This window comes from Phocoena phocoena, chromosome 4, assembly GCF_963924675.1.
Source record: "Phocoena phocoena chromosome 4, mPhoPho1.1, whole genome shotgun sequence".
Classification (NCBI taxonomy): domain Eukaryota; kingdom Metazoa; phylum Chordata; class Mammalia; order Artiodactyla; family Phocoenidae; genus Phocoena; species Phocoena phocoena.
This window is the reverse complement of record NC_089222.1, coordinates 77,354,112-77,366,592: the sequence shown is the minus strand read 5'-3', so window position 1 is coordinate 77,366,592 and position 12,481 is coordinate 77,354,112. Positions and strand designations below refer to the sequence as shown.

Here is a 12,481-nt window from a genome sequence, read left to right as displayed (position 1 = left end):
CACCCCCAGCCCTGCGACATGCTCCGACTCTTGGCCTACGGTTCTACTAACAGTTTTATGACTCTCCTTTTATGAAAAGACTGAAGCAGAAGTGAGATTTAACCAAAGCTCGCCTGACCCCCAGCCTGAGATTTTTATCCAAGACAGTTCTGCTAAGCCAGCAAGCACGTGCGTGCTAAGACAGCCATAGAGCGGAAGCACCCGCCCGCTGCAGGGTCACCCCTCGGGCCACAACCGATGCATAACTGGGATTGAGATGGACTGTCATTAATCACCAATTCTGAGCTGTCCAAGTCTGCTTCCCAAAGGTTATTTCGTGAAGCTGGTATGCTGGGACCCAAGTATCTGTGTGCCCTGGACTCTCCTTTAAGGCCCTTCCAAAACCCAAGGGCCGAGCATGTCCCCGTTCACCTCGCCCACACTCGGTGATAAAATCAGTAAGGTGTGAGGCCCACCATCAATGCCCTTGGAGGCCCTTGGCACCGTCTCTCATCCATGATCTGCCTGGTGTCCTGTGGCGGCCCAGGGGACATGTCCACCTCTCAGTGGACATTGCAGTAAGTGGGCCCCGACATAGGACTCTCCAAAGGCACAGAGCATCGCTCAGAGCCACAAAGGCTGGGAAAGGACGGCAGAGTATAATATAGCAGGGACTAACGAACGTGTGTCCTTCACCACTCCATGCCCGGGGCTGGGGGGGTGGGGTCACTTCCAATCTGTCCCAACGTGGAAGAGTCCTCTTTCCATAAGTCTCTTGGGTGACACACAGCTGTCTGCAGGCCAGCTGAGATTCAGACTCATATTATTTTTTTTTAATCACTCTGGCCACCCTCATCAGCAACGTGGCTCTGTGGCACCGAATTTGCTCCTCCAAACACGAATTCCACAAATTCAGGGGTCAGGGCAGCATTTCCTGCAGGCCTCACCACCCCTTTCCACCGATGGAGGGCTTGTGACCGGTGACACTGTGAGCATCTCTGAGTGTGCGGCGGGGCTGACGTGAAGCGTGAGGACACGCAGCCACAGCCTGTACGGCCCCACCTCCCCAGTCCCCGATGGCGGACTCTGCAGCACCCTACCCCAGGCAGCCCAGATCAGGCCACCCTTCCGGCCCCGGCTCGGGCACACGGGGTCCCCAGGGCAGTGGGCAAAAGGTGACTCACTGCAGCCAGCTTGTCGAAGCGGGCGAAGAGCTCGTTGAGGGTCATGACGAGCTCCTGGGCAGTGCACTGGGACGCCAGGCTGGTGAAGCCCTCGATGTCAGCAAACAGGATGCTAGAGAGACAGGGGGCAAGACCCCCGTGAGGAAGGAAGGTCAGAGGGACGCAGCTGGGGCCACCCTCCGCTTTAGGAGGGCTGCCAGCCAGCAAGAGTCCCGGGAGCTCCAAACGGCTGCTGGGGAGGGGAGAGAGAGAGCTGACGCTGGTGGCTTCTCCCAGATGGTAGGGAAATGCCGGGCCAGCCCTCCTTTCTGTAACTCCCTGCACCCTCGCTCCCACCCAGGAGGAAACGGGGGCCGAGGCGCCTGAGGCCATGCCAACAGGGCCTGCTCCCCTCACCCTCAGCCACCTCTCAGGCCTGCCCCCCGTTTGACTCCTGAGCAGCCCCCTCAAGGTAGCTGGGTCCAGGAGAAGGGTCTTTGGTTCATCTTTTCTGGAAAGTGTTTCAGGCCCTAATGGCGGCCGTACAGAGGTCTCACTTCCCAAACCCATACACAGGGAATCCAACCCCAGGCCCTCCATACCGAGGGAGTCCTCTAGAAGAGACAGAATAAAGAGGCCCAGGGAGGAGGGAGAGGAAGACACAGACAGCAAGTGTCTCTGGAAGCCCCCCAACTTGTCCTGCCGGCTCCTTCGGCCTCATCCCCGGGGCCCTCGGGTGCACCCGCTGGTCCCTGCATTGCATGCTGTGATCTTTTATCTGTTCCCGAGACTGAACGTGTCTTCCTTTTCTTTCAAAACAGACTACCAGAGGTGAGGCCCCAGGGCCAGAATGTGTAAGGGCCCCAAGAGTTTTTTCTTAAAATGGACACAGAAATAAATGTACTAACTCTTGTGGGCTGAGATGCTCCTGGTGGCTGGGCACGGGGACTGGGGTTTCCGACCTGCCACCTCACTGAGCCCTCCAGGCAGCCCTGAAGGGGGGCCTGGTGTCCCCATCCCAAGATGAGGAGCCTTGGGGAAGAGCCACGGACGGTAGCTTGGGGGCTCTTCCCCACGGCCTCTGCTCTCTCCTCTGATCCACGCGGCTCCCGAGCCTCCAGACTGACGGTCTCGCTTCAAATTAGAGTGTAGAACTAAACATGCCTTGTCATTTTATTTGGAAAATGTGTGTTCATGCATTAAGCACATCTTTTCATCCTGCTGTCTGACATCCGGAGTCTTCCTGACCTGGGGAGCCTGCCTCTCCCAGGCCAGCTAGTTCCTAGAGATGGTCAACCACTCGCCTTGGGAGTCCAGAGCCTCCCACCCCAGTCAGGTTCCCACACCTGGCCCACCACTCCCCTGCCCTACTCACCCCAGGGACAAGTGCCAGGTAACTCGGACAGTCCTACGCCTCAGAGCCCACCGACATTTTCCAAACTAGCCAATCCCAAGCCTGCTTGCCCTGCCTCACCCATTCCTTCCTGCAGAAACCTCAACAGAGGCTCTAGCCCACGTTTCCCCTCACGCTGCCTCCTCACTGACCCCTGTGCTTCCCCGGGCGCCCCCCAGCCCATGGCGTAACGCATCCTCTCCTCTCGGGACCTGTGAGTAACACATTAGCTTTTCAGTGGCAGCCGTCTCCTGATCTGCTGGTCTCACCGAACCTGGATAATAATAACACCTACGTTTTAAAATAGTTGGACATTGCTCTAAGCACTTTACATGTATGAACTCATTTAAGCCTCACAACCACCCTTTGAGGTTGGACTCCTTTTCGAGGTAAGAAAACTGAGGCACAGAGAGGTCAAGTCACCTGCCCAAGGCCACACAGGCTCGTGTGGGTCCACAATCCAGGAGTTAAGCCAATAAGTACTATGCTGTCTGTTGGCCCCATAGTCATCTTAAATGAGTAAAAGCACAGTTCACTGGTCTGGCATTGTATACGGGGCAGAGGGAGGTGGAGGGACAGGTGTGGGCTGCCGTAGGCGGGCAAGTACAGGACTCCATCGTGAGGGGACATGCTCTGCACCAGCTTACACGAGGGGAAGTGGGAGCGCATCTCGGGGCTTGGGCTAGGCAAGTACAAGAAAAGTACAGGAGGGCAGCCCCCAGGCCCCAAGCCCAGTGCTGTTTCCCGGCTCCGAGGCTCCTCTGGCCACCCTGACCCCAGTTCAGACCAGCAGACAAGTGCAGGAGGAAAGCCAAAGAGGGTGGGAGAAATGGGGGAGCTGGCAAGAGAGGAGACAAATGAGGGGGACGGAAGGAAAGGTAAGGAGGAGGAGCAGAGAGGAGAGACTGTCAGCCCACAGGACTCAGAAATCAGACAAGCTGCTCCAGAGTGGCAGCCACGGGGCCAGGGCTCAGAAGATGAAAGGGAGCCGGAGCCCCCATCAGGCTTTTTTTTTTTTTTTTTTTTTTTGCGGTATGTGGGCCTCTCACTGTTGTGGCTTCTCCCGTTGCAGAGCACAGGCTCCGGACGCACAGGCTCAGCGGCCACAGCTCACGGGCCCAGCCACTCCGCGGCATGTGGGATCTTCTGGGCCTGGGGCACGAACCCATGTCCTGTGCATTGGCAGGCAGACTCCTAACCATTGCGCCACCAGGGAAGCCCCCCCATCAGGCTTTGATGCCTGGTGTCTGGCAGACAGGCTCAGCACCCCGCCCGGGGGCGTCTGTGAGCATCCACACTGGTGAGAGAGAAGCACGTGAAGGGAAGTGGCCATGCTCCAGATGCTGACCCCGGCCCCCAAGGAAGTTCAGACCCCTAGCCCAGCCCACCTGCCACCTCCCTGGCTCTCAGTCTCTCAGAAGCCCCACCCCACCCGGGAAGAAGGGAAAGGTCTCTCCTGGTCTACGTGAAAGCACCATGACATAGTTGTTCTGGAAATTCTTCTTTAACTCTTAGATAATCAAAGCCAAGGGGAGCTGGGGTCAAGACAGCTGCTCCAGAGTCAAGAACACCTTTAATAAGTGTCCGTATTTCGAATGTAAAGCCGCAGACACCAGGCCCAGCAGCCGTTCCACACTGGGCCCCAGGCTACAGAACAGAAGCCTGGCTTTGGGGGCTGATGAGACCCCCCCCCCCCAATGGTGGGAAGGAAAAAAATCTCCAAACCCGGCAGAGGCAGGAACGCTACTGGGCAGGGTGACCCACAGCACCAAGCCAAGGAGAAGAGGGAAGGAGGAAAAGAACGGGCCACCCCTAGAAGCACTAGGCAGACGTGTGTGGACCAGGGCTCGGGGGCCTCGCTTCACTGAGCCCTGAGCCCTGCAGCTGCTTGAGCTCACCTAGCCACTCAGCCAGGATGGCCTCTGCCTGCCACGTGTGGACATGGGCAGGCCTGCAACCCTTCTCCTTCTCCACAGGGACCTGGCTGGGCCTAGGAGAGCACTTTCTCCACTGCAGCTTTCATCTGCTAGACCAGTGGTTCTCAGAGCTGGTGTCCATCAGAATGCCCCTGGAGCTTTTATATGGATAAGTCCCGGAGCCCCATCCCCAGAGATTCGGACTTCATCGGCCTGGGGTGGGGCTCTGCTACTGACTGGTTTTGTTCTGTTCTGTTTTGTTTTGTTTTATTGTAATCTTCCCTGGTGATTCTAATACGCAGCCAGGGTTGAGAACCAGGGTACTGGTTTAAATGTCACCTTCTCAAGGCTTCCTCCACCCTATTTAAATCTACAACCCCTCCCATATGTCTAAGTCCCTTGTCTACTGTATTTTTCTCCATTGCACTTTTCACCATTTAATATATTATTTATTATTGTTGTTATTTATTATCATGCTCCTGTCTGCCTCTCCCCACTAGAATGTAGTCTTTGAAGGAGTTCTTTTGTTTTTGGCTGCATTGGGTCTTCGTTGCTGTGCACGGGCTTTCTCTAGTTGCGGCGAGCGGAGGCTATTCTTCGTCGTGCTACTCTTCGTTGCGGTGCGTAGGCTTCTCATTGTGGCGGCTTCTCGTTGCAGAGCACAGATTCTAGGCACGCGGGCTTCAGTAGTTGTGGCATGTGGGCTCAACAGTTATGGATTGCGGGCTCTAGAGCGCAGGTTCAGTAGTTGTGGCTCTGCAGCATGTGGGATCTTCCCGGACCAGGGCTTGAACCCGTGTCCCCTGCATTGGCAGGCAGATTCTTAACCACTGCGCCACCAGGGAAGTCCTGAAGTAGGGATTTAGTCTATTTCTTTCAATACCATATCCCGGCCCCTAGTACAATGTCTGGCACACAGAGGAACTGCTCAATACACAGCACATAGTAGGTGCCTGTTAGTTTCCTAGGGCTGCTATAGCAAAGTACCACAAGCTGGGTCGCTTAAGACAACAGAAATTTATTCTGTCCCAGTCCTGGAGGCTGGAAGTCTGAAGTCCAGGTGTTGGCAGAGCCACGCTCCTCTGCAACTCTGGGTAGAACCCCTCCTTTCTTCTTCCTGCCTCCAGTGGTGGCTGTCAATCCTGGTGCTCCTCACCTTGCAGCTGTGTCACTCCAACCTGTCTCTGTCCTCATAAGGCGTTGTCCATGCGTATCTGTGTCTTTACATGGCATTTTCCTCTTCCTATAAGGACACCACTTATATTGGATTAGGGGCCCACCCTCTCCAGCATGACCTCATCTTAACTTGATTTCATCCACAAAGACCCTATTTCCAAATAAGGTCACATTCACAGATACGAGGGGTTAGCACTTCAACGGATCTTTTAGGAGGGCACAGTTCAACCCACACAGTGTCTAATATATATTTGTTGAATGGAAGAGAATATTCATAGTGTAAAGCAAGGAAGAGGCAGGACCAGTAACTCTAGTAGCTCTTCCTTCTACTCCACTGGGCCTCTTGAGGTCCCAAGCACGTTATCTGAGACACAAGTGTAGGGAGCCCCGGGCCTGGCACCCAGCAGATATCCAGCAGTGTTCACGGAACAAACGGTAGAATAGTGATGGAGGCCAGGCATCTTCCTGGTCTGTGCCAGAGGACATCGGAAACAACATCCGTGTGGACGGGACTTCCAGGTGCCTTAGAAAGCCTGACCCTCCAGGACTTCCCAGGTGGTGCAGTGGTTAAGAATCTGCCTCCCAAAGAAGGGGACACGGGTTTGAACACTGGTCCGGGAAGATCCCACATGCCGCAGAGCAACTAAGCCTGTGGGCCACAACTACTGAGCCTGCGCTCTAGAGCGTGTGAGCCACAACTACTGAGCCTGCGTGCCACAACCACTGAAGCCCGCGCGCCTAGAGCCCATGCTCCGCAGCAAGAGAAGCCACTGCAATGAGAAGCCCGCGCACTGCAACGGAGAGTAGCTCCCGCTCGCCACAACTAGAGAAAGCCCGCGCACAGCAACGAAGACCCAGTGCAGCCAAAAAATAAATTAATTAATTAAAATTTAAAAAGAAAACAAAAAGAAAGGCTGACCCTCCCTCCAATCTGCTGGGACCTATTCTTCCGTAAGAGAAGTTCTTTCGACAGCTGCTGAGGAATCAGGGAGGGGCAGGTTGCTGGTTCCCTTCCTTCAGGTGGTGTGACAGCAACCAGCAGCCAGGGAGCAGGTTGCTCCAAGCAAGGCTTCTAGCTGGTGCGGAGCTGGGACAGGTCCCACGTCTGAGCCCTGCAGCCTCTGCTCCACGCTGGTGGAGACTCTGCCACCTCCACATTCCCCCACCTCCTGCCACAGGCAAAGTCACCCTCCTCTGCCTCCTCGGGGGAGGATTCTGCTGCGTGTCTGTCACTTCTGGAGGCTCCTCTGTTTTACGAGGTTTACCCAACGGCAGGCTGTCTGTTCTGCTGGCCAACAATGCCCGATCCGCTCCTTGGTAATTCCGAAGGCCATTTTACAACAGCGCGGGGCCCAGACACGTGGCACAGTACTAACTCATCGATTAGCTCCCACTTGAGAGCTTGTCTTGGCAACGTGATCGGGCCCTCGTGGTGGGTCTGCGGAAGCTGGGTAGGCCCGCTCCGGCTGTGCGCTCCTCCCTAATTGCCTGCCGTCCATCACTCATGGTCGCCTGCATTCTGTTCCAGAGGCAGGAGCGGGCAGGCTCTTCATCCCAATTACCACAACAGGCCCTTCAGCTCTGTCACAGCTTCAGCTCAGCCTTCCCATGTGCAGTTTTGGTTAAGTGCCTTTCCTCACTGTTGCTCCCTCTCACTGCCAACAGGCTCTAGGACTTATGGAACTGCCGGCATCTGATCCCGTTCCTGTGCAGAGCCACATTCCATAGCATCTCTGAACAGCCAGGAGCTAGGGGCCTGGGCGGGCAGCAGCATGAGGGCCTGTCTGAACTCCAGCACTCCCTGCCTGGCACGGAGAGGGAACTTGAGAAATGCCAAGAAGCAAGCCATCCGTCCAGGTGGGACCAGGAAGAGCAGGGGCCTGGGGAAACAGAGGTCATGCGGTGGGGCCGGGAAGGGAGCATGGCAAGGTCTCAGCCCAACTCCTGGGACTGTGGGCCCAGAAGGAGAGGAAGGTTCTGGGGAAGCAGGGCAGGAAGTGCCCTGGAGGCCCCCAGTGTGTAGCTTAGGGAAGCCCAGCCACAAGCCAGGGGTCTCTTCTGGACCAAGAGAGTCCAGGGTCAGCATCGCTCCATTTGCTCCAAGCCCCACCACCCAGAAAGCCGCCCAGGTCCATGCTCCTTGTAAGATAAAGGAGGGTCAATGGGCCTCTGCCATGCCCTAGGTAAGCAACACAATCAGGTGTGGTCCTATTACCACCCGGCTGAGAATGGGCTCCAGATGACTGGGCATTTTCTGAGGGGTGGTGGAAAACGATCAGCGGGGCATCTGAACTGGGAGCAGCCAGAGGACCATCTGAGGACACAGGCTGCGAGAGGCAAAGGGGGAAAGCCAGCGAGAGGATGCTGGACGCACTGGGTGGTGGCACACGTCCACCTACAGGGAGAATCTGCCCTGGGACAGCCGTGCCCTCTCCACTCCCACAGAGACAGGACACCTTCCTTCAGGAAGCAGAGGGTTCTGTGACAAGCCTGACCACCAGGACCAGGTCCAGGGGGTCCGGGATCAAGGTATGTCCTGGGATCCCCACTGCCGGCCTCAGGGCCTCCTGCAGACCCCATTCCAACGCCCCAGCGCCTCGCTCTTATTTCTGTCCACCAAATCCTACTCCCCCCACCCAGACAATGAAGCCTCCACGGCACTTGCAGGCTTTCAGTTTCCAGAGTCTGGGGAGAACTGGGGAAATGCTTCCTAAAGGAGAAACACTGAAGGGAGGGGAACTGCCCCAGAACCAAGCCCTAGTCGGGACCTCTCAGTGGTGAGAAGATGGGTGCTTTTGATTTTCTTCTCATGCTGCTCTTATTTTCCAAGTTTTCTATAAAGAACCTACATCCTTTGCATAATAAAGTGTTAATTTTTAAAAGATGGAAAATAAATCACATTCTTCTTTCAGGCCTTCTGAAAGAAGATTCTAACCCTTCCATCTTCACAATGCCTTCTTTGACTCACCCTGCCCAGAATCAGCCTTCCTGGGTCTGAATTCTTATTAGAATCAGAATCACAAGGCACAACTGATTCCAGCTGTTTCCAAGACAGCCTGACATGTTTAACTGGCCAGTGACCCTGTGCCCCGAATTCTCTCTCTTCTAGTTTCCCCCAGGGCCCCCCATTTTGAGTCCAGAGTGGTGCTGGCTCCATTCCCCACTGATCCCCATTCTGTGTCCCAGGACAAACTCAGGTCTGTTGTCAAGACCCAATCCCAGGCAAGGATGTAAAGAAACTGGAACCTTTGTGCACTGCTGGTGCAGAGGTAAAATCGTGAACCACTACGGAAAACAGTATGGGGCTCTTCAAAAAGTTAGAAATAGAATTACCATATGATATAGCAATTTCACTTCTAGGCATATACCCAAAAGTTTGAAAGCAGGGACTCAAGGAGATATTCGTACACCCGTGTTCAGAGCAGCACTGTTCACAACAGCCAAGAGATGGAAGAGACCCAAGTGTCCATCTATGGACGCACAGATAAACAAAATGTGGTAAATACATACAATGGAATATTATTCAGCCTTAAAACAGTAAGGAAAACATGATACATTCTATAACATGAGTGAACCTTGAAGACATTTAGTGAAATAAGCCAGACACAAAAGGACACATACTGTATGATCCCATTTAAATGTGGTACCTGGAAGTAGCCAAACACATAGAAAGTGGAATGGTGGTTGCCAGGGGCTGGGGGAAGTTGAGGAATGGGGAGTTAGTATTTAATGAGTAAAGAGTTTCAGTTCTGCAAGATGAAAAGGCTTCTGGAGACGGATGGTGGTGATGGTTGCACAGCAATACGAATGTTCTTAATGCCACTGAACTGTGCACTTAAAGTGGTTAAAATGGCACATTTGATACTATGTATATTTTACCACAACAAAAATAATTAGTTAATTGATTGACTGATTGAAAGAAAAGACCCAACCCCAGTGGCTCCAGCTGGGTCGTCAGCCACGTTCCCAGAGCACCAGGCTCAGCCCTACCTCACTGGTGAGGGCTGGATATTCCTTAAGGGGCAAGCATGGTGTCTTTTCCATCTACTCTTGAGTCATGTCTGGCACACAGTAGCAGCTCAATAAATGTTTGTGGAATGAATGAGAGGATAATATAAGACCACTTATATCTATAATTGATACAGAAGATGACAAGAAAAGAATACTTTTCTTAATATCAGGTTGGAGACAGGAAAGCTGCATGTTTGTGGGCCACACCTCTCGTCCATCCGCTGGCTGGGGACGTGGGGAGGGTAAACATTTTCAATCTGCGCCCACAGGGTGCACAATCCGCCCGCGGGTATCAGAGCATCGCAGACATTGCGGAGTGGTCATTATAATTCAGAACCATGCTGTAGCTGAGCCAGACGCCCGGAGTGACCTGGGGACTCAGCCAAGCCCTTGAAGGAGACAGGAGAGGAGCCGATAACCTTAAAAGGGGGAGGTTGGGGAGAGACAGGGAAAGAAGGGAAGGGCGGGGGAAGGGCAGCCCTCCCCAGACCCTGCTACACCCACCCTGTGCAGGGCGAAGGTGTAAGCTCACTTCCACCCCCGGGACAGCAGCTCCTCTGCCAGGACCCCAGCTCCAGCCCCACAGGGCTCCTGGGTCTCTGAGAATGAGGCTCTCATTCAAGCCAGTGAGTCAAGACTGCACCCCCGCCCCGACCCGGCACTCCTTCAGCAGAGGACCAGCGCCCCCACCTGGAGGAGGTGGCCTTCTCTCCACCCCCACAGAGAGCAGAGTCTGGAATGATCCCACCATCTGCAACCTGTAAAACCTAAGGGCTCCAGCGTACTGGCCAATCAGGTACAGGTCTTCCTCATCCAGCAGGGACCCTTGCGGAAGCAGGGAACCCTTCAGTACCCTCTCAGGCCTGGCTGGGTGTTCCCTTCCTCCCGAAACCTCTGGGGTTACCTGACCTTGACTCTCACCTGGTAGCCTGCCCAGGAGCCTGCTCTGCTTCCGCAGGGCAAACAGTGTGCAGCCACCTCCTGGGCCTGGTGCTTTACACACTGAACGCTGTAGCTGCCCTACCCTTCCAGCACCCCGGCAAGAAGCCCCAGGGCCCCCCTCCTACAGGCTCTGCTCCTCAGTGACTGAGAGGTGGGTTGTCTAGCACTGCATTCTATCAGAATGGAAAGTCCGTGTCGCCAGGGCACTACCCCGCTCCCCATGTGACGCAACCCCAATTTACTAATTAACCTGTTGTTTGTGTGTCCTCCCAAACAGAAGAGGAGCTTCCCCATGACAGAGACGGTGTGCCCCCCCACCCCGCATTGCCAGCACGGTCCTGCCTCTGGCTAAGTGTCTGAGAGCACAGCTGGTGATTCCCAGCGATGGAGGTAGAGGTGAAACCTCTGCTGAATGGATGAATGGAAGGACATCACCATTCCCATGTCACAGATGAGGAAACCGAGGCTTAGACTAGGTGACCTGCCCAAGTGCCCACAGCTACTAAGTGGCAGAGCGGGGAGTGAACTAGCCTGCTCAACACAGACACTCATCTTCCTCCACAATGGTGACCTCTCAGCAGGGGTAACCCGGTGGCACCTGGGTTCTGGCTGCATCAGTACCTTTACTCTGCTCCCCCATGTGGTACGTTCTCTGGGTGTCCCTTCCTCCAACCCCCATCTCCCTCCCCTCAGAGCAGAGCACCAGGAGCCCCCAGCCCAGAACAGCCTCCGCTGACGTGTCCCGGAGGCCCTTGTCCCAGGAGTAGGGACAGCACGGCCCTCCTCTCACCCTGGCGCTGTGGCTGCAGCAGGGCCAGATGTCTGGGGGGAGGGGAGGGGAGGCAGGAGGGCTCTCAAGTCACAGGTCTGAATCCAGCCATGGCCCCAGCCCCAACTGAGCTGTCCAGCAAGAGGGGCTGAAACATCTCCACCCGACACATCAGACAGGAGAGGCATCTGGGGGGCTCCACGGGGGTCTTGCGGGTTCCTTGGCCTCTGGCCTGCCTCAACCCACAGCCAGTGGTGGCCCAGCACCAGAGCATCCAACAGGCCCCCCGGAATCCTGAGAACTGTATACTGTGCAATGATCCTCCTCGGGGCCTGGGGAGAATGAGGCCACGGAAAGTGATGGGCACCTGTCTGTCCCCCTTCCCTGCCCAGGCCAAACTCTCTGGCCACCCATTAGTCTCTTCTCTCCCTTAGATCCAGGCCCAAACTGTCACACCTCAGAGTTGATTTATTTTTCTTGTGGCCTTGCTCTCAGTGGGGTTAGAGAACAGCATGTCATCACCCTGTCTAAATATTACAACTCCACAGAGAATTGACAAATGTGACTCATCACCCTTCCACTCCAGACTGAGAATCCCCAGGCCTTTCTTTGCTGATAGGAGTGTGGTAATAATCATAATGATAACAGTAACAATAGCTGCTCCCAATTAGTGAACACTTGTTCTGTGCCAGATATTGTGCTAAGCGCTTTCCTCATATTATTTCATTTACTGTTTTTCTTTTTTTTTAAATAAATTTATTTATTGTATTTTTGGCTGCGTTGGGTCTTCATTGCTGCGCACGGGCTTTCTCTAGTTGCGGTGAGTGGGGGCTACTCTTCGTTGAGAAGCACAGGCTCTAGGTGCTCAGGCTTCAGTACTTGTGGCTCGCGGGTTCTAGAGCACAGGCTCAGTACTTGTGGCGCACGGGCTTAGTTGCTGCGTGGCATGTGGGCTCTTCCTGGACCAGGGCTCGAACCTATGTCCACTGCATGGGCAGGCGGATTCTTAACCACTGCGCCACCAGGGAAGCCCTTCATTTCCTCTTTAACAGACCCTGTTAAGTAGGTACTTTTCCTATCCTATTATGCAGATGAGGAAACAGGTTCAGAGTGGCTCAATGCCTGTAACTTG

At 54.7% G+C, this 12,481-nt stretch overlaps 1 protein-coding gene across 1 annotated transcript in view; it reads right to left on the bottom strand.

The window, feature by feature from the left end:
• The window catches only part of ADCY5 (adenylate cyclase 5), a 154,878-nt gene that overhangs the window by 49,828 nt on the left and 92,569 nt on the right, over positions 1 to 12,481 (bottom strand). The window contains exon 4 of the mRNA XM_065877029.1: positions 1,164 to 1,275. Within this exon, the coding sequence (XP_065733101.1) occupies positions 1,164 to 1,275 (112 nt within the window). The remainder of the gene's footprint in view (positions 1 to 1,163; positions 1,276 to 12,481) is intronic.